The sequence below is a fragment of the Vombatus ursinus genome, unplaced genomic scaffold (genome assembly GCF_900497805.2).
Source record: "Vombatus ursinus unplaced genomic scaffold, bare-nosed wombat genome assembly UNPS02014778.1, whole genome shotgun sequence".
Lineage (NCBI taxonomy): Eukaryota > Metazoa > Chordata > Mammalia > Diprotodontia > Vombatidae > Vombatus > Vombatus ursinus.
This window is the reverse complement of record NW_020954556.1, coordinates 20,733,394-20,756,458: the sequence shown is the minus strand read 5'-3', so window position 1 is coordinate 20,756,458 and position 23,065 is coordinate 20,733,394. Positions and strand designations below refer to the sequence as shown.

At 37.1% G+C, this 23,065-nt stretch overlaps 1 protein-coding gene across 3 annotated transcripts in view; it reads right to left on the bottom strand.

Annotated features, from left to right (window-relative positions):
- The window catches only part of ROCK2 (Rho associated coiled-coil containing protein kinase 2), a 164,575-nt gene that overhangs the window by 55,401 nt on the left and 86,109 nt on the right, over positions 1-23,065 (bottom strand). For all 3 annotated transcript variants that reach the window (XM_027865498.1, XM_027865499.1, XM_027865500.1), the window contains exon 5: positions 21,228-21,488. In XM_027865498.1, coding sequence (XP_027721299.1) covers positions 21,228-21,488 — 261 coding nt within the window. The remainder of the gene's footprint in view (positions 1-21,227; positions 21,489-23,065) is intronic.

Genomic DNA, 23,065 nt, shown 5'->3' with positions numbered 1-23,065 from the left:
TCCAAGTCAAACAATGACTCACCCTGGCCTCTCCAGTTTTCTGCTAGAGGAACGGGCAAATATGTTTTATCCACACAAGGAGCTGAGTGTAGACAAGATCCAGATTTTACCTACTTTTATACACAAATATGGCAAGTTGATTTGTATTCCTCCAAAGTCAAATCTTTATTTTACTCATTTTAATATCCCTTAAGTGAAATGCTACTTTTATTCTCCTTTCATTTAACAAGATTGGATATACCATCAATGCCTCCAACATCACACATCTTCTTCCAATCTTAACAAAAATAATATTGCTATCAAAAAAGATAAGTTATGCCTTTGAGCCACACTTTCCAGTGTCCATTCCTACAACTATATTTCTTCCTCCTATATTGTCAATATAAATTCTTTACTGGTTCTTAAATTGTCTAGATTTTAAATTGTCTAGACTATATTTGAGTGGTCCTGGCTCAAAGTCTCGGGGTAAGGAAGAGCACTAACACACAGCCACAGGGGAGCAAAGATCATAGTCACAGTTTCAGGACAGAAAAGAGTGCTTGTGGTCACTCACAGACTAGAGCACAGGGCAGCAGTGATCATACCACATTGGAAGAACCGAAAACTTACAGAATTAGCTCTGTAAATGGGAGCATGAAAAACCTGAAGCTTGGGACAGTGCCCCCTCTACTCCAGAAGCAAAGCCCAGTTTCAACATAAAGTTAAAAGTCAAGAAATAGTCTGGAAAAATAAGAGGGGAGACAAAAAAGAACCTGACTATAGAAACTTACTATGGTAACAGGGAAGATCAAAACAAGCTCAAAAGAAGACATCAAAGTCAAAACTGCTACATTAGGGTGAGTTTACTCCAAATATGTGAAGACTTTCCATGGAGGAATGGGCAGATGAGAACAATTTATTCCAATGGCCATGAAGCTGGCTGAAGCAAATCCCGTGGAGCATTTTAGAGCTTGTCAGGCATCAAAGACACCAAGATCATTCACTGCATACTGGGTTATCACCAGTTATTCTGATTTTTGTCTTGCCACAGGACTTTGATAACTCAGGAAAAGAGCAAGAATGATGACTTTGTGCAACTCTGCCTCACTTAAAGCCAATTCATGGCCAAGTTAAGACATCACCCATGATGTCATTGGTCCTCTTCAAAGGATAAAGAACAACAATCTTCCTTTCAGCTCTGTGGCTGAACTATATCCTGATGAAAACAAATGCTCTGGGGTGAGTACCTGGTCCCTTCTGAGCTCAAGATTGCTTGGCCTGGTGTGGTAGCAAGAAGGCTGGGTAACCACCATCTCATTTACTCACAAACTTAGCCGTTTTTACACTTTTTTCAATTCCCTCATCATGCACTTGATATGTTACTTTAGCCCTTTCTGGAACAGATTCACAAATATTTTTGCAAGTACTTTCCTCCTTTTTGCGGATATAATGAATTGGGACTATTCATTAATACCAAACTCAAAGCCGCTGCAGACATTCTAGTAGGAAGTTTATCTAGCACCTTTTTTTCTTTTAATTTGGGGGTAGGGTAGGGTGGGGGGGAAGCAATGGGGTTAAGTGATTTGCCCAAGGTCACACAGCTAGTAAGCATCTGAGGCCAAATTTGAACTCAGTTCCTCCTGACTCCACACCCGACGCTCTAGCCACTACGCCACCTAGCTGCCCTAACACTTTTATTTTCTTACTAAGGTGCATCACAGACTTTGTATACTTGGGCAAGGGGGCTCAAAGGACTTGCACTATGCTTTGGGGGCATAATTATAACATAAAACTTGAGTCTTAAAGGCATGCAGTGAAAATATGCAATGAATGCACTGGGAGCTCTTTATTCTACAATAGTTGAGTGAACAAGACCAGGGAAATGACTAGAAGGATACCAGCCGTTCCACAAACTTGTGTGCATTGCATTTCTCACTGCTTTTCTTCTACTGAACATAGGCAAGATATGTGCTAGTTGCCAACCAAAAGTAAAAATGAAGTTACTAAGAAACAACATAAATGCTTGAAAATGCAAAAGTTAAATGCGCAAATGTTGAGGATTGACTGTAATTTATTTAAATATTCAGTAGGGATATTATTCTATAATTCTCTTTCTATAATTTGTCTTTCCTTGGTTTAGGTAGGAAGACCATATCTTAGAAGCAATATGGCAGGGTCCTTTCTTTTCCTATATGTATAAACAGTTTATATAATACTGAAGTTAAATTTTTTTTTTTTTAAATCTTACACCTGTAAATCCATTCAGTCCTGGAGTTTTTTCTTTTGGGAATTCATTATGTTATGCCTTATTCAATTTCTTTTCTGAGATTCGGTTATTTAAATTCTCTATTTCTTTTTATGTTAATCTGTGCATTTTATACTTTTGTAGCTATTGATCCATTCAGTTTCACTGGCAGGCATCCCTGTTTTTTATGAAATCATGATTACTACTTATAATCACCATATCCCTTTCTAGAAGTCCACTAATTTCAACTATGTTGAAAAATTTTGCTGTGAATTAAAGGCAAGCCCACTAGGCTGTACCTTGCAAATTTGATCTCTTCCCTTTATGAAAAATCAGGACATTTGCCCTTCTCCAATCCTCTGACAATTTTTCTGTTCTCTTCGCTAAGAGCAACTCAGCAATTTCATCTGCCAATTCTTTCATTATCTGGGATGAAGTTTAGGCTAAGCAACTTAACTCACCAAGAGTAGCCAGGTTCTCTCCATTTATCTTGCATTTCAATTTCCTCTTAGCTATTGTTCTGTCATTCCAGTCCAAAGATTATTTTCCTCCATAGAGGAAAAAAGAGCAAAATCAAAAGTTGAATACCATCTCTCTATTGTCCATGCCACGATCCCATTCACCTAAAGCAGCAATCCCATCCCTTAATCTGATCCTCTTTTTTTTTTTTTAAATTAATATAGCAGATAAAGCCCTTTTTCTTATCTTCTGTATTGCGGGGCAACCTAAATCATTCTGAATTATAGCACTCATTATTTATATAATTATAAAAATTACGGCACATCATTATCCTTACAAAACTATGCCAGACTTTTCTATTCATGCCTGCCCTTGCCTCCATAGTCTGTACATGTCTTTTAAAAATCTAAATTAATAATTCTTATAAATTAACAGGATACAAAATAAATCCAAAAAACCCAAAAGCATTTCTATATGGTATTAATAAAAAGCAAGGAAGAAACAACACAAAAAAAAATCCATTCACAATAACTACTAAATGAAATAAAATATCTGGGATTAACCTTGCAAAACGTACTCAGGACTTACTTAAATACAACCACAAAACAGTGTACACAGAAATAAGGAAGATAAATAGTTGGAGAAAGAAGCTTTATTCTTGGTAATTATATTAGTGAATGTAATGAATGTTGCTGAAAATCAAGTCCAGGGAAAAAAAAAAAGTTCCCCTCATTGCTTTCTCTTCTTTTTAAAAGACAAAATCTTTAAGGCAATCAATCAATCAATCAATCAGAATTTATTAAGTGCCTATTATGTGCCAGGGACAGTGTTAGGTTCTGGAGACAGAAATACAAAACTAAGACAGTCTCTGCCATCAAGGAGTTTACATGTTGCTGAAGGTAAAATAAAAATTATTAGTTGCTTTGATTATCAGTTTCAAAAAATATCCAAAGTTCTCCAACAATAATACCTTATATCTCTGTAACAGACTTATGATCTGTTTCTTGAAAGCATCTACTGCCTCTTTCTGCCTAGGTGCTAGAGTATTCTCATGGAAACATACTGCTTATAGTTCTGTCTCTACTGATCTTCACCCATATTCTCTTTACTTTGGTCCTCCCTCATGTTCCTGGATTTTTTTCATAAGTATCTTTTCTTAACATAAAAAGTTCTATCCCAAATGTTCATCTGTGGAGATGGAGGATGACCCTAGCATCTTTAAATCTACAAGCGTGGTATGTAAACTGTCGGATTCTACTATGCTACACATAAAGAAGGTCTTCAGCAGTAGGCTGGCCATTTGGCAACGATTTTTTGGTGATGGCAACCCATAAAACAAAGAACATTACAATATGGTCCTCAAGTCTGTGCTTACTTTATTTCTGAAATAACAATAGCAGAATGGCAGAAAACGGGGCTGACAACACTATCACACAATTTTTATACCACCTATAAACATTAATTTATCTGGGGAGATTTTAAATATTAAATCCTTATCCAATGCCCACTAGTGGAAATACTACTAGAGAAACTGAGTTATATAAATCTTAATATTCTCATTATAAATTAACCAAAAGGATGATGGAAGTATGACACATTGAAAAGAAAAATAAAACAGTTGGATGAGTTTGTTTTATTATGCCTATCCAAAGGCAACAACAGCTAGTACGTGGTACATAGGATTGCAAATTGTCTACAAATATCTTATTTTATCTTCATGAAACTGAGAGGTAGGTGATATTATCATCCCCGTTTTACAGATGAAAAAACTTAGGGAGATATAGGTTAAATGACTCCCTCAGGGTCATTTAGTAAGTAAGGCTGGATGTAACACAGGTCTTCTGTCTCGAGGTCCAATGCTCTACCACTATTATCACCTAGCTATCTCTAATTGCATATATCACCTGGTAGGCTAATATACTTCCAATACCTATACACTATGACTACTTTCTTCAAGAAATCAAAAGGTGCTAAACATAGCATATACTAACATTCTAAACAAAGAAATCAATTTAACGTACCTGGAACATGGTATTAAAAAAGAGAAGTGAAAAAGGCTTTTAACAATGCTACAAGGGGGAAAAAACAGACCTTTAATGAAAAAAAGGACTTCCAAGGGTTCCTGATTAAAAAGACAAAAGTTATATAGAAACTCTTTATTGCAAAAATATAAGTCAAAAGAAACATAAAAAAGGTAACATGAATGAACAAGTGTAAGGGACTAAAAGGGATGAACTGCTGACATTCAAATATAGGGAGAAGATACATGTACACCTCTGAATATTATCAGGAGTCATAGAAGTAGTGTTACATCTTGATGGTCTTAAGAATGGAAAGAAAGGAAGAGGAATACACTAGGGGTGGGAAGAAGAGAAAGGAAGTTAGGAAGAACCTTATATATGATTGTGTACACTGCGTACATCAGGGTACATAAGTAGATATCTATACAAAGGGGGTATATAATCAGGGTACTATCAGGGTACATAAGTAGACATCTATACAGCGGGAGGGGGGGTTAGAGTGAGCGAGGGAGCAGCTGTCACTTAAATTTCACTCTCAACTGAAAGAGTCAAAGGAAGGAAGAATACACACATATACAGAGCTGGGTACAGAAATGCATTTCACTCAACAGGCAAACTGAAGGGAAGGAGAAGGACAAATTTGAGGGAGGGTAAATTAAGAGAGACTATTCCAAAGTGGATGTACAAAAATAAAAATAGCTCTTTCTGAGGTGACAAAGAATCAGTATTTGAGGGAGTGCCCATAAATTGGGGAATGGCTAAACAAGGCATGGTACATAAATGTGATGGAATAATGTGCTGTAAGTAATGATGAAGAGGATGATTTCAGAGAAATTTCGGAAGAACTGTATGAACTGATAGAGTGAAGTGAACAGAACCAGGAGAACAATTTTTCCAATGACAAATCTGAAAGAATGAGGAATTCCTATGAGGATAACGACCATCCACAGTTCCAGAGGACTAGTGAAGAAACTTGCTATCCACCTTTTGATAGAGAAGTAAAGGACTCACAGTGTAGAATAAAACATATTTTTTTTCAGGCGTAGCCTAAGCAGAAATTTATATCATCTATTTGTTGTTGTTCAATTGTTTCAGTCATGTTCAACTCTCCATGACCCTATTTGGGGTTTTCTTGGCAAAGACACTGGAGTGGTTTGTCATTTCCTTCTTCAGTTCATTTGACAGATGAGGAAACTAATGCCAACAGGATTAAATGACTTGCCCAGGGTCACACAGCTGCTAAGTATCTGAGGCCAAGATCTGAACTCAAAGAAATGAGTTTTCCTGCCTCTAGGCTCAGCACTCTGTCCATTGAGCCACTTAGCTATCCTGTATTTGACTACACATGTTTATAATAGTGTTTTTGCTTTTCTCTCATTCTCAATGTGTATAGGTGTGGGGGAGGTGGGGGGATTTGGATGAGAGAGAAAGAAGGCAGATTTTTGCTGACTGACAAATAAAAACCCAAAGAAGTTGAGAGGCACATAGTATATGTAAGCAGATATTACAAATACAGAATTACAAAGTAGAGTCAGTGTAAAAGATACCATTAAAGAAATGTATAGGCAAAAAAGATAGGCTGATCACATGATAAGAGCAAGGAATAGCTGCTGAACAGCCCCTATGTTCTACTGGTGTCCTAGAGAGATCACGAGAAAGGAAGCATCCCTACAATGTCCCCCTCACTTTACATAAATCCCTCTGTATCAAATTCATGGAAAGATACTAACAAGAGTTATGGGACAGATAGGTAGGTGAGTAGCAAAATGTATTACTGCAGAAAATACACTGACAACATCACAGATCCACTTGAGCAGTTCAATCAATTAATAAGCATTTACTAAAGGGCTATTACATGACAGGTACCATGCTAAGCACTAGAGATAAAAAAAAACGTTATATTCCTTGCCTTCAAGGACCTTAAAATCTAATGGGGAGAAAATATGCATATATAGGGATATATAAAACACATAGAGAGCAGATCATAGGCAACCTTAGTGGGAAGGGGAAGTCATTAGTAACAGAGGGAAAGATGAAAGGCCTTAAATGCAGCACTGGCATGTGAATTGAGTCATGAAGTAAATCTAAGATTCCAAGAGGCAAAGGTAAGAACTGATTTTATACCAAGGACATAAATAGCCGGACTGCAAAGGCATTGAGAGGAGAGATGGCATGTCAGATGTCAGGAATGGCAAAAAGGCCAGTGTAGCTGGATCACAAAGTTCATGGAAGCAGAAGTAAAATCTAATGAGAGTGAAAAGAAAGGTTAGGATCAGGTTGTGAAGAGTTAATAATTCATTTTAAAAGCAGTAAGAAGCCACTGGAATTCACTGAGGAAAGAGGGTGGGGAGGAAGGAATAGGTGACATGGTTAGGTCTACATTTAGGAAAAAATTTTGCTGGCTGTGTCAGCATGATGAGTTGGAGTGAGAAAAGATGACTTAGGGAGACCAATTAAGAGTCTATAGCAATGGTCCAAGGAATAAGTAGTAAGGGCCTATACTAAGGTAGAAGTCAGCTTATAAAGGGTTTAGAAGAAAATGAGAGGAAATGAAGTAGAAACCACTAGTGTACCTGGCTTTTTACAAGTTTGGCAGAGAAAGGAAGAAGAGACTTAGGCTAACTAGCAAGGAAGACGGGATCTAATGGAGGATTTAGAAGAAAGGGAGAGGAGTAGGTGTGTTTTTAGGCAGGAGGGAGAGATTGAGTATGTTTGAGGAGGCAGATCATAGTGGGGACAATCTGTTGGACAGGATGGGATTGAGGTTACATGTGCAATGATCTCCCATTCTCACTCCTAAAACCCTGGTCTCTTTTTACCTGTTCTGTTCCTCTTTTGAAGGCCATATTCAAATTATAGGTTTCACTCACCAAAAAGAATTTTGCTGACTACCTATGTTTAAATATTTGTATATAAAAGGCAGTTACATGGTGCAGTGAATATAGAGGTAGACTTTGGAGTCAGGAAGATCTGAATTCATATCCTGCCTCAAAAGCTTACTAGCCATGTGAAATTGGGCAAGTCACTTAATAAACACTTTCACAGCCTCAGTTTCCTCATTTGTAAAATGGAAATAATAATAGCATGTATCAGAGTTATTGTGAGGATCAAATGAGATAACAAAGTACTTTCCAAATTTTAACATGTTATATAAATGTTAGTTATTTGAAATGATACAAGGTTGGTTATTGCACTGATTCTATTTCTTTAGTCTTCCAAAATTGCTTTGTTTTAAGATATCATTGTCCTTGAACAGAAGAATTTATGACCCAACAAGAGATAGAGAACATTATGAAATGCAAAATGGATAATTTTGATTACATTAAATTGAAAAGTTTTTGCACAAACAAAGCCAATGCAACCAAGATTAGGAGGGAAGCAGAAAATTGGGAAATAATTTTTACAACCAGTGTCTCTGATAAAGGCCTCATATCTAAAATATATAGAGAACTGATTGAAATTTGTAAGAATACAAGTTATTCCCCAATTGATAAATGGTCAAAGGATAAGAAAAGGCAGTTTTCTGATAAAGAAATTAAAGCTATCTATAATCATATAAAAAATGCTCTAAACCACTATTGATTAGAGAAATACAAATTAAAACAACTCTTAGGTACTATATTACACCTATCAGATTGGCTAGCATGACAAAACAGGAAAATGATAAACGCTGAAGATGATGTGGGAAAACTGGAATGTAAATGCATTGTTAGTAGAATTGTGAACTGATTCAACCATTCTGGAGAACAATTTGGAATTATGCCCAAAGTGCTACAAAAATGTGCAAAAGACCCACACGTACAAAAATATTTATAGCAGCTCTTTTTGTGGTGGCCAAGAAGTGGAAATGGAGGGCATGTCCATCAGTTGGGGAACAGCTGAACAAGTTGTGGTTTATGAATGTAATGGAATACTATCGTGCTATAAGAAATGACAAGCAGGCAGACTTCAGAAAAACCTGGAAGGACTTATATATGAACTGATGATGAGTGAAGTAAGCAAGACCAGGAGAACATTGTACATAGTAACAGCCATACTGTGTGATGACTGACTTTCATAGACTTAGCTTTTCTCAGCAATACGAGGATCTAAGACATCTCACGATGGAAAATGCTGTCCACATCCAGAGAAAGAACTGTGGGGTATGAATGCAGATCGAAGCACACTATTTGCTCTCTTTTTGTTGTTGTTGTTGTTGTTGTTGTTGTTGTTGCTGTTGTTTTGTTTCTTCTTTCTCATGGTTCCTCCCATTCATTCCAATTCTTCTTTACAACATGACTAATGTGAAAATATGTTTAATAAGAATGTATATGTACAGCCTGTATCAGATTGCATGCCATCTTGGGGAGTGGAGGGAGGTGGAGAAAATGTAAAACTCAAAATCTTATGAAATGAATGCTGAAAACTAAAAGTAAATAAATTACTTTAAAAATTTAAAAAAAAAAAGATATCATCATCCTTGTTTTCCCACATTGTCTGGTTTTCTCACTTCATTCTACATCAGCCAATAATACCTAGGGTTCTCTGAAATACTCTTTCATTACTTTTTGTGGTGGAATAATATATCATTTAATTCGTATGTTGCAATTTGTTCAGCAATTCCTCAATTGATAGGCAACACCTTAAATTCTGGTTCTTTTTTTTTTTTTTTCCTTTTACTACCCCATTCAGGATCAGGGACTTTGTTTTCCTTGCAAGTATCCTCTCTTTGGCATTATCTTCCCTCTTAACCAAACACCCACTTGTTTCCCTGCTGGGTATGATGTAATCCTACACCAAACTGTTTGCATAAGCTTACTCAACTTTCCTTTTTCCATTTCAGGTAAAAGTGAGGCTCATCTGATGCCCACTGCCCCTATATTTCTTCCATGTTTGTATACTCTTCTCACACACTCCAATTTGAAAAACTGCAAGTTCTACCCTTTTCTTCTTTCTTTCTACCCTAGTAAGATTGCTTTTATCCTTCCTTCTTTCTTCTCTTAAAATTTTCAGAACAGAATCAGTCTGCTCCATGGACTTTTGTTATTCTTATTTAACTCTTTCAACAATCTGACGATATGGGACACTTGTTTCTTCTTCCCCATCAGAATATAAGCATCCTATAGTTGCTTCCAATTACTCAAATAAAATTACTTTTTAAGAGTTCTCTTGATTCTTGTGTTTGCATTTCAAAGTTCCTACATAGCTCTGGTCTTTCAATTAAAAAAATACTTGAAGTCCCCTATTCCATAAAAGGTCTATCTTTTTAATCTGTAAAATTATATATTCAGCTTTGCCAGTTAAGTTTTTCTTCGGTTATAAGGACAATCTCTTTTGCTTTTTGCATTACTATACTCCCAGACCTTTCATTTTATTAGCGAAACCCATGCAACACTAATTCCTTGATATTTAGACAGATTCTTTCTGGATGCATACACTATTTTTTCTTTGATATGTGAGCTCCAGATTTTGGCTATGACATAGATATTCCTAGGATATTTCCTCTTCAGTGGCTCAGGAAGTAATTGTTTGATTATTTCTAGCTTTACTTTGTCCTCTGTTCCTAATGTACCTGGGAAGTTTTCATTTATGATTTTATGGAGTGTTCAGGGTTTCCTTTTTTTTTCTTTTTTTATTAGTCATTGTACAAATGAGAGACATGATTTTTTAAAAAAATAAATACTTAAAAAACAAATTTGTGGTCCTACAAAACAGCATTAAAACTAGATGGCCTAATGTTCCTTGGTGCCACAAGTAACTGTTATTTTCCCAAAACAAATAGTCAATAAAGTGAATCAATCCCATCGTGTGAATACTGGAACACAATAAATCTTTTTTCTCCTAACTGCTTTTCCTGGCTAATATAAACATATTCTGTCCTGGATTAAAAGACCTTTAGGAATTTCTTGATGACCAATGGTCTAAAATGCTAAGCACAGCTAAATATTCTACATTATCTATGGTCACTGTTTCCATTTTTAGTTAGGATGTAATTAGATTATTTTCTTTAATTCTTCATATAAGACAAGCACAGAAGTTCCACTTGTGCCTCCTTCGGCAATCATCTGTCCCAGTGTACACTTTATTAGCTCCTTTATACCTACAGTATATCACCCTTCACAGCCTCAATGTATCAAACACATATGCTACATCAATCATTAGAATGTTGAATCATCCAACTTATCACGATATGAATGTTCTTAGAATCTGGGACCATACATTTTGCTGAATCACAGATCTCACAATAGGTCAATCTATAGATAATAATACTCTTCACTGACACACTGAAAACTTGGTATAAGCTGTGAATTCCATCAGATGTGGTGATTTTCACAAAGCAGTTTTCTAGATCTTTAAATTTTCTCAGTTCCAGACTTCCCAATCAGCTACCAAGCAGGTTCTCACGAAATCCAAGGAGTAGACAATCAATTTTTTGTTCAGTCTTTTTCAGTAGTGTCTGACTCTGTGACCCCATTTGGGGTTTTCCTGGCAAAGGTACTAGAGTGGTTTGCCATTTCCTTCCCCAGTTCATTTTATAGATGAGAGAACTGAGGCCAAAAGGGTTAAATGACTTGTCCAGGGTCACACACCTTATAAGTGTTTGAGGCCAGATTTGAACTCAGGAAGATGAGTCTTCCTGACTCCAGGCCTGGCATTCTATCCAAGTGCCATCTAGCTGCTCTAGACAATCAATAAACATTTATTAAGTACCTACTATGTGCCAGACACTGTGCTAAGTGCTGGAGCTACAAATATGGGGGAGAGGGGAAAAGAGACAGTTCCTGCACTTAAGAAGCTTATAATCTCATGGGAAAAGATAATACAAAAAAAGAAGCTGAAAAAAGCCCAAGGGGGTGGAGGGAAAAAGGGAGAAGGTAATGGGGCAGCAGCACAGTAGAGAAGTCAGGTAAGTCACAAAAGTAATGAAGGTAGGTGGGAATTGAGATGTCTGTGCTGAGTCCCTTCCTTCAATGGAGGTTTCAGAATCCATGGCTCCACCCTGCAATCAGAAGGCAGAGAGTAGTAATGAGGTGTGAGTCCCAAGGCTAATTGGAACTTTATAGGATGTGGGTTTTCCCAATGGTGAGCTTTAGAGAGAAGTGGCTGTAGTTATATCGCCAAAGGCAAGACAGCAAAATATCTCCAAAACTGTGTGTGCTTGTCCACTCCATCTCAAAACATCTGCTCATATTTAACCTTAAAGGCAAAGTTAAGGGCCTGGATGGGGAAGGATGTGATGATAATTGCTAAGTTATGTTTCCAGAAAGAAAATACCCACTTGTTCCTTTGGAATTCAGACTATACAATCCATTATTACTTTGTACTTTGCAATTTGTTTACTTGCACTCTGCACCTGCTGTTAATAGTCCAACTTACTCTTTGGGAGTCACTGTGGTCTTAGAGACGGTAATGATAATGCCACCACCCAAAAATTCCTTGTCGGAAAGGAGATGGCCTGTTCAGTTACAGTGTGGGCAGGTGGAAACTGGAGGCAGAAAGCCAGGGCAGAGAGTCGGCAAACACATTGCTACCGATATATCCCCTTGCAATAATTTTGACTAATAAGTGATTTGTTAGAATTTTTGACACTAATTTGGGTTTGAGTTATTTGTCTATCTAGCTTTGCTTTGTGTCATTGGGGCTTTGTGTCAAGGCAAGACACTAACCTAGGAATTTTCTCCTGATCTCTGCCTGATCTCTGGAGGTCCTGTATTGGCCTCTTCTTCTGAGGTTAGCTTTAATAGGACATCACCTTGTCTGATCTGTACCTGAAATGACTGCTGCAGTTTCTTGGGCTTTCCAAGGGCTCCCCGGCTGTAACTATCCTGGGTTTTCTTGAGAGGGGAGGGGGAAGAAGACCAATTTACTCTTGCTGCCTCAGGCTATAGAGCTCTGCAGGCTACCTGTGAACCTGATTCTTCTATGGTAGCACTGAGATGCTGTATTTGCCTATGCAGGCATTGGCTTTGTTGGTATCCTCCTTTCTAATTCCCCTTGTGATGACATTTTATGATGGCATTTTGTCCAACTCTGAGGCAGAAGAATCACTTACTATAGTGTCTCATTGGATTTCCTTGATCATCATTCAGTTTGGCACCAAATTAAGATTTCTGCTGTAGGTATAGGGGAATTGGGCAGCCAATCTCTGCTCAAGGAGCCATTTTTCCCTCAAAGTCCCTCCACTGTCACCATTTCTGTTCACCTATTTCTCAAATTTTCTAGCTACACAATTACCTCTCAGAATTCCCTTTTGATCAATATCCCCAGTAAAATCTTTCATTTTTTGGACTATATGGCTCCTCACCCCACAGGCATGAATTTATCTCCCAGTAGCAATTTTCTCCACATCTGATTGATAGACAAAATACTCTAAACATACTCTCAACACAGTATATCAAGCTTGCATCACCAAGATGACTGGAGCACCCTGCTGCTTCCAGATGAACGACATAATAATTTAGTTCATTTGTAAATTAGCTGAGCCAGTATCATAACTAGCAAAATATGCCCTTTTTTGGAAACAATATTTTCTTCCCTTGGTTCTTTCACTCACTGTTTCAGACATAGGTGACTACCTAAGACAGCTGGACACTGCCATAGCCAACATATAGCACAATTTATTGATACAATTAGAGGCCTGTTGTACTGACCACGGTGGATATGAAGGAGAATCGTATAATGTTGCCGGGGGAGGGGTATCACGTTTATATGGTAACAAACAACAGAATTAAAAAAAAGAGAGAATTTAAAACAACAACAACATTCTTATAGGGGCAGCTAGGTGGCACAGTGGATAGAGCACCGACCCTGAAGTCAGGAGGACCTGAGTTCAAATCCGACCTCAGACCAAACACTTGACACGTACTAGCTGTGTGACCTTGGGCAAGTCACTTAACCCCAATTGCCTCACCAAAAAAAAAAACCAAACAACAGAATTTTAGATCTAGTATGAACAGTTTCAATATTTCTGCCAGATTATATTATAACCATCATCTTCCAGTTGTTTATGAGCAGAATTTTTGACATGATTTGCTCAACCATGAAGCCCTGTTTCAGTTCTATAAAATATTGTTTATTTTATCAGTCTTGGTGAATATATACCACTGGTTAGGGCAGTCTCAGGCAATTCTGAATAGTATGATTTATATGCCAAACTGTAAAAGTAATGACCTGTCTGAGGCAAACGAGAGTTTTGAGGGCATGTAGTGAGGATATGGGTGAGGGTTGGATGGAATAGCAATAGGCAGACATGGCTCTAAAATGAAAGGCATTCAGCCCTGAAGTCAGGAGGACCTGAGTTCAAATCCAGCCTCAGATCAAACACTTGACACTTACAAGCTGTGTGACCCTGGGCAAGTCACTTAACCCCAATTGCCTAAAAAACAAAAACAAAAACAAAAACATGAAAGGCATTGACTAAAGTATAAGATCTCCAGGGATTACTTATGTTTGTTAAAGTAATACCACAAGTTTATAGGTGGTCTCAGATCTCATATATCTCTAAGAAGACCCAGAAGAACTTCTGGTTCTTTCTACTCCTACTGTCCAACTGAGACCTATTTAACCTATTTGCAGTACTTTCACTGTAGGCATTGTAGCTATCTTTTCCCAAACTGATCCTGAGAATGATTTAATTCAGTTCAATTAAACAAACATTTTTCAAAAGTATGAGTTATGCAATCGGGTATGGAAATCTATCTTATCCTACAGGAAAATAGGGGGGGGAAAGGGACAAGAGAGCAGGGAGATGATAGAGGGGAGGGCAGATTGGGGGAGGGGGTAATCAGAAGCAAACAATTCTGAGGAAGGACAGGGTCAAAAGAGAGAATAGAATAAATGGGGGGGCGGGATAAGATGAAGGGAAATATACTTAGTTTTTTACAACATTAAAAACAAAGGAAAAAAGATTAAATATGGGGAAGCTAAATCACAGATTTTTTTAAAGTTTTTAAGTGACTTTCTATTTACTTAGTTGTTGTTTTATTCATAAAAGAATCACTCAAGTAAATTTTTTAAAAAAGCATGAGTTATATATTAGATGCAAGGCATACAAATACAAAAGACAGTCCCTGCCTGCTACCATCAAAGAGATTACATTAATAATGCGATAAAACAATGTACGTAGACAGCTAAATAGGAGAATAAGGATAGGATTCTTCTAGAAGGTGGCATTTGAACTACACCTTGTGAGTAGCTTATGGTTCCAAGAGAAAGAATTGAGGAGGGAAAGCATTCCAGGCATGAGGAATAACCTTTGCAAAGGTATGGAAAGGGGGTGGGGGGTTGAATATGATAACTAGGGAACAGCAAATAGGCCAATCTGCCTAAAATAAACTCTATAAGAGGAGAGTAAGGTATTCTCTGACTACAAAGACAGATTGAAGTCAGTTCATTAAAGGGTTCAAATGCCTGGAGAGTTTATATTTTAACCTTGAGGCAATGGGAAGCCACTGAAGCTTCTTGAGCAAGTGAATGACATGGTTAAGCTTGGGACATGGCTTAGGAATATCAATTTGGTAGGTACAGAGAATGGATTAGAGACTGCAGGAAGCAGGGAAATCAATTAGGAGGCTATTGTAATCATCCAGGTAAGCAGTTATGAGAGACTGATTTAGATTGATTATGAAATGAGTAGAGAGAAGGGAATGATTTTAAGAGATGTTGTGGAGGCAGAAAAAACAGGAATTGGTAACTACTTGGATATGGATAGTGAAGGAAATACGAAGAACAGAGCATAATTTCTAAGGGTGCTAATCGGAAGTTATGAAGTAGGATGGATTTAGGGTGAAAGCTCTATTTTGTACATATTGAATTTGAGACATCGCTATGGGACATCCACATGGAAATGTTAAGCAGATAGTTGAAGAAATGGTACTGAACTTCGGGATCAAGATGAAGGCTGGGAATATAGATTTGGGAGCCCAATAGACTAGAGAGGTTTCACTTCACCTTTTTCTTTTAGAAGAACTAGCTCCTTTCAAAACTCGGTTCAAGTGCCACTTCATATAGGAGACTTTTTTTCTAATCCTCCCTACCACTGGTACCCTCTCAAAATTATGTTTTATTTATTTACATTAATTTATTTTTATTATATTTACATTTATTTATTTATTACATTTCTTTACATTAGTTATACTTAGTTATTACATATGTGTATGTGTGTGTATACATACTTTCTCCTGATAAATAGTAAACTGGAAACACAGGTTGTTTTGTTATGTTTTACATATTCATAGAATATAGTTCTTGGTGCGCCACAGGCATACTGACTGCCTATTATTGCCTATTTAAGAGAGGATAAATGAACTTTGAGGATCTGATGAAGTACTTTAGCCTTGTGCTTTTTTTCTCATAAACTCTTAGAAGTAATAGACAACTATTACTAATATAAATGAATGGTTACAGCAAATTATTAATAATAGACGCAGATGAAACAGCCTTATCATCTGGAAGGAATTCAATGTCATTTTATATAGTCTGACTACTAGAACTTACAGTGCTTTTTAATATGTGTGGATATAGAGGAAGCAAGGTCCAATGGGGGTCATTCAATACATGATTTGACTTTTACATTCAGAATATCCATGGTTATTAGAATATCCTTGCAGATGATTTCACTGTTCTCCTAGTTTAGAGACTCCAATGAAGGACCATCCCTCCAAGTAATCCTTGCATATTTCATTCAGAACATCTACAGTTGTCAAAATATTGTTACAGATATGTTGAACTTGAAGTTCATATTTGGAGATTCTGAAGGATTATTCCTCTAAGCACTCCTGGGTCCAGAGAATTTTATGAACACTCTGACCAAGTTGGAAACTCTGACAACCATCTATCAAGAGCAGCAACGGGAACACATTATCTAGGAATCGATGCCAAAGAAACTCTGGCTACTCTTGGAAATCACGGACTGAGTGATTTTATGCCTTTTAGAACACATGCATACTTCAAGGAAAGATGAACGAAAGTTACATCTCTCCCATTATTCAATTTCTTTTTTGATTCTGTCTTCCCTCTATCAAAGAGAATGGACTTTCAATCGAAAAGGAAGAACAAATATGGTTGAGACAGAATTGAAGACCTGAGTAGGTAAGGAAATACATTGTAAGAGGATATACGTCTGCTTTAAATTAGTTCAAGTATCCAGCCTGGACAAATTATATTCCCAATATTGATAGATTTGTATATATGAACTTTGAAAAACCATGGAGAATGGGAGAAATGCCATAAGATTGGAGACTGGTGGGCGGAGCCAAGATGGCAGAGTCAAAGAAGGAACCTGCTTGAGCTCCCCCCCAAATCCCTCCAAATATCTGCAAAAAATAACTCTAAACAAATTCTAGAGCAGCAGAACCTACAAAAAAGACAGAGTGAAACAAATTTCCAGCCCAAGACAACTGGGAAAGGTCTGTTGCACCAGGCTAGAAGAGGAATACAGTCCACGCGAGAACAGACCAGGCCCCAGTAAACCAAGAACAGGCCTCCAGGGACTGAACTGCAGACAGCTGTGGCAGTTTCCAGACTTCTCAACCCACAAACACCCAAGACAACTTAGAAGGTCAGTGGGAAAGATCTGCTGGACCTGCATGAGAGAAGAGCCTGGTCTAATCCCAGCCACAGGGCAGCTGCAACGGCAGCAGAGGTGGTGGTGGCAGCAAAGGCTGCTGCTTCTGGAGCTCTCAGCCCACAGATGGTAAGGGTATCAAACAACCGATAAGAAGGAGATTACAGGGATCCCTTTCCTGGAACTGTGGCAGGATTCTGTTGCTTTGCCCATTCTTGGATCTGGGTCACAGTCCTGGGAGGCAGTCCTGGGGTGAGGAGGAGCACTGGCATAGCAGCACTTATGGCAACAATGGAGAGGGAACCCTCCTCACAGTTGCAGGACAGAAAAGAGTGCTTGTGGTCACTCACAGACCAGAGCACAGACCAAGAGAGGAGCAAATATCCCTCCTTAGATCATACCACTTTGGAAGAACTGAAAACTTACTGGTCCCTAGAAGTATCTCTGAAAACAGCTACACAAAATCCCTGAAGCTTGGGACAGTACACCCTCCACACTGGAAGCAGATCCCTACCTTAACAAAGAGTTTAAAACTCAAGTAACTGGCTGGGAAAATAAGCAAATGATGGAGAAAAAAACCTCAGACTATAGAATCTTACTTTGGTGACAAAGAAGATCAAAACATACAATCAGAAGAAAACAACAAAGTCAAAGCTCCTATATCCAAAGCCTCCAAGAAAAATAAGAATTGGTCTCAGGCCATGAAAGAGCTCAAAAAGGATTTTGAGAAGCAAATAAGAGAAGTAGAGGAAAAATTGAGAAGAGAAATGAGAGTGACGCAAGAAAATCATGAAAAACAAGTCAACAGCTTGCTAAAAGAGACCCAAAAATATACTGAAGAAAATAACACCTTAAAAAATAAACTAGACCAAATGGCAAAAGAGGTCCAAAAAGCCAATGAGGAGAAGAAGGCCTTAAAAAGAGAAATGGCCAAATGGAAAAGGAAATCCAAAAGCTCACTGAGGAAAATAATTTCTTAAAAATTAGAATGGAACAAATGGAAGCTAATGACTATTAGAAATCAAGAAATTATACAACAAAACCAAAAGAATGAAAAAAAATGGAAGACAATGTGAAATATCTCATTGGAAAAAACAACTGACCTGGAAAATAGATCCAGGTGAGATAATTTTAAAATTACTGGACTACCTGAAAGCCATGATCAAAAACAGGGCCTTTCAAGAAATTATCAAGGAAAACTGTCCTGATATTCTAGAACTAGAGAGTAAAAAAGAAAGTGGAAGAATCCACTGATCACCTCCTGAAAGAGATCCTAAAAAGAAAACTCCTAGGAATATTATAGCCAAATTCCAGAGTTCCCAGGTCAAGGAGAAAATATTGCAAGCAGCCAGAAAGAAACAATTCAAGTATAGTGGAAACATAATCAGGATAACACAATATTTAGCAGCTTCTACAACAAGGAATCGGAAGGCCTGGCATATGATATTCCAGAGGTCAAAGGAGCTAGGATAAAACCAAGGATCACCTACCCAGCAAAACTGAGTATAATCTTTCAGGGGAAAAATAGACATTCAATGAAAGAGAGGATTTTCAAGCATTTCTGATGAAAAGACCAGAGCTGAACAAAAAATCTGACTTTCAAATACAAGACTAAAGAGAAATCACCAAGGACTTATTAAAGTTGAACTGTTTCCATTCCTACATGGAAAGATGATATTTGTAACTCATGAGACCTTTCTCAGTATTAGGGTAGTTGGAGGGAGGCACAGGGTGAGTTGAATATGACGAGATGATATCTAAAAAAGAAAATTAAGGGGTGAGAGAGGAAATTGTACTGGAGAAAGGGAGAGGTAGAATGGGATAAATTATCTCACATAAAAGAGGCAAGAAAAAACTTTTACAGTAGAGGGGAAGAGGGGAGGTGAGAGGGAAAGAGTGAACCTTACTCTCATCAGATTTGGCTTAAGGAGGTAATAATATACACACTCAACTGAGTATGAAAATCTATCTTACCCTACAGGAAAGCAGGGGGGAAGGGGGGGAGACGGGGGGAGGAGGTAATCAGCAGCAAACACTTTTGAGGAGGGACAGGGACAAGGTCAAAGGAGAGAACAGAATAAATGGCAGGTGGGATAGGATAGAGGGAAATATAGTTAGTCTTTTACAACATAACTATTATGGAAGTGTTTTGCAGGACTACACATGTATAACCTATATCAAATCGCTTGCCCTCTCAATGAGGGTGGGTGGGAAGGGAGGAAGGGAGAAAATTTGGAACTCAAAGTTTTAAAAATGAATGTTAAAAACTGTTTTTACATGCAGCTGGGAAATTTGGTACACAGGCAATGGAGTATAGAAATCCACCTTACCCTACAGGAAAATTGATGTGGAAGGGGATAAGATAAGGCAGGGGGAGAGGGGGTAATAGAAAGGAAAGCAGATTGGGGGAAGGGGTAATCAGAATGCATGCCTTCATGCGGTGGGGGGTGGGGAGGGATGGAGAGAAAATTTGGAACTCAAAATCTTGTGGAAGTGAATGTTGAAAACTAAAAATAATCACCCCCCCCCAAAAAAATTGTTTAAAAATTTAAAAAAATGAAAAATGAAAAAAATCTGTCTTTGGCAAAGGACTGATAAACTATTTTCCAAATTAAAGCAAATTTTAGATTTAGTTTATCTATTGTCATTATTACCATTATTATTATTCTGTGAACAAGTAATAAATGTGAGCTATAACAATAATAATTTCTTATCCCTAGAAACGCTAAGTTTGAAGAGACCTTCAAAGGTGGTCCAGCCAAATTCACATTCCTTGAAACATATTCCTTTTACTCTAGCAGGAAGACAAGCAGTCACCTTGTTTTTGCTAATGGAGACTATGACAATCTTAATCTCTGTATCTTAACCACTTAGTACAGTTTCTGGCACATAGTCAAGAAGCTCTTACCAAGAACTTGCTATGTGCCAACTACGGTGCAAAATACACGGGATACAAAAAAGGCAAAAACAGTTTCTGCCCTCCGAAGTGGGAAACAACATGCAACCATGAACAGCTAAGATACATACAAGGCAAAGTGAAGATAATCAAACAGGTCTGTGGAAAAAGTTTAACCTAGCTACAATTCACGAGTAAAGACACACTGTCAGGAATTAAAGTAAGAACAGTAGCTTCTTTGTGAAGTCTATGTCCCAGGCACAGACATTAAAAGACTGAACATATAAGATGACATAAAACTGAATCCACAACACATAAAACTGGGGCAGCAACATACAAGTTTTCAAAAAGGCCAAAAGGCTGGCATAAGGATGTTAGGATAAAGATAGGGCAGTCTGTCAACAAATATTTATTAAATACCTATTATATGCCAGGCACCATACTAAGTACTAGGGATAGTAAAAAAAAAAGGACAAAGACAGTCCCTGCTCTGAAAATGTTCACACAGTCTCACAGGGGAGACAACAGGAAAATGACTACGTTGAAACAAGACATATACAGGATAAATTGCGGAGAGTCAAAAGAGGTAAGGCAATATTATTAAGGAAGAGCTGGAAAGATTTGTTGTAGAAAGTAGGATTTTAAATGGGACTCGAAGCCACAAGATGGAGATGAGGAGGGAAAGAATTCCAGGCATGGAGGACAGTCAGTGAAAATAAAACACATGCACAATGAGTGTTTTACGATATGTAGGTTGAGAGCCTCTTTTATTTAAGTACATATAATATCTTCTTACTCATGTAAAACAATGTAAACAATAGTTGGCACACTGGCTTTCATGGAAGAGGAAACTGGCCACTGACAATATTTTCTCCTTTCTCTTCCCTTCTCAAGGGAACTTAAAATGTGTATAGTTAATAACAAACTTACCTACAACCAGGCCTCCAATGCCCCAAAGTTATGTCAAAAAGGAAAGAAATTATTAACTGAATTGCTAAGCAATGTATGTTTATATTTCTAAAATTTTACTTAACATGTTTTACACTTATCAGCAAAGTGTAACAATTTTAGTTGTATACTTACTTCATCCATTTTCATACAAGTGCCAAAATCTGCTAATTTCAGATGTCCATTTTTATCCAAAAGCATGTTGTCAGGTTTCACATCTCTGTGTATTAAACCCATGGAGTGTATTGCATCCAAAGCCAGAACAACTTCAGCTGTGTAAAATTTGGCCCATTTTTCAGGTACATCATAGTTACTCATAAGGTTTACAAGGTCTCCACCAGGCATGTATTCCATTACCATATAAAGATAGCTATCATCTTGAAAGGCACAAAAGAGCTGGAAAAAAAGAGAAGTGAAAGATATACTACAATTACTTCTGAGAAAAACAAATAATTGGTTAAAAATACACAATGAAAAAATTATTTTTCAATCTTTTGTCCTAAGATTTGGACATGTCTTATTTTGTTCTGTTTCTATGTGGGGAAAAAAAAAATACCACAACCCAATCTGTACAACACAAAACTTCTGTATATGCCCCTCCTATAAGCTTACATTCAAAACATAAATCAATCATTGCCCTTTTGGGGGAAGATAATGAACCATTTTTTTTTTTTCAACAGAAGCACTTTGGAAAAAAGTGTGGATGTGGAAAGGCAGGCATAAAATCCACAGCCAATATTCAATTAATATTTACTGAATGAATTTGCATGTATTCAACTTTAAAAGAATAGCAGTAACAAAAATTTTAAATAAAATACTAGAAAGGAGATTACAGCAATCTATCAATTTATCACAAGGATCATATACTATGACCAGGGAGGGTTTATACCAGGTTCAACATTAGGAATACTAGCAGCATAATTGACCATATCATATAACAAACAATGTACTATATCAATAACAAAACCAACAGAAATCATAAAATTATCACAATAGAGGCAGAAAACACTTTTGACAAAATACAACACCCATTCCTATCAAAAAACACTAGAGAGCATAGGAATAAATGGAGCTTTCCTTAAAAGGAAAAGTAGTAACTATCTAAAACCAAAAGCAAACATTATCTGAAATAGAACTAAGTTAAGAGTCATTCCAGTAAGATCAGAGGTGAATCAAGGATGTCCATTATCACCACTATTATTCAATATTGTACTGGAAATGTTAGCTATAGCAGTAAGAGAAGAAAAAGAAATTGAAGGAATTAGAATAGGCAATGAGGAAACAAAACTATCACTCTTTGCAGATGATATGATAGTACACTTAAAGAATCCTAGAGAATCAACTAAAAAAACCAGTTGAAATAATTAACAACTTTAGCAAAGTTGCAAGATATAGAATAAACCCATAAGTATGTCTATATGTTATCAACAAAATCCAATAGCAAGAAATAGAAAGAAAAATTCCATTTAAGATAATAACCATAGGCAATATAAAATACTTGGGAGTCTGCCAAGACAAACCCAAGGGCTATATGAACACAATTACAAAACACTTTTCATACAAATAAAGTCAGATCTAAACAACTAAAAAATATCAATTGTTCATGAGTAGGTTGAGTCAATACAATAAAAATGACAATTTTACCTAAATTAAGTTACTTATTCAGTACCATACCAATCAAACTACCAAAAATTATTTTACAGAGCTAGAAAAAAATCATAACAAAATTAATCTGGAAGAACAAAGGGTCAAAAATATCAAGGGAATTAATGAAAAACAAATGTGAAGGAACGTGGCCTAGCCATACCAGATCTCAAACTGTATTATGACGTGATAATCATTGAAACTTTCTGGTACTGGCTAAGAAATACAGTGATGGATCAGTAGACTAGATTAGATACACAAGACACAGTAGGAAATGACCATAGTAATCTAGTATTTTTAAAAATTCCTATCATAAAGAATTACAGGCC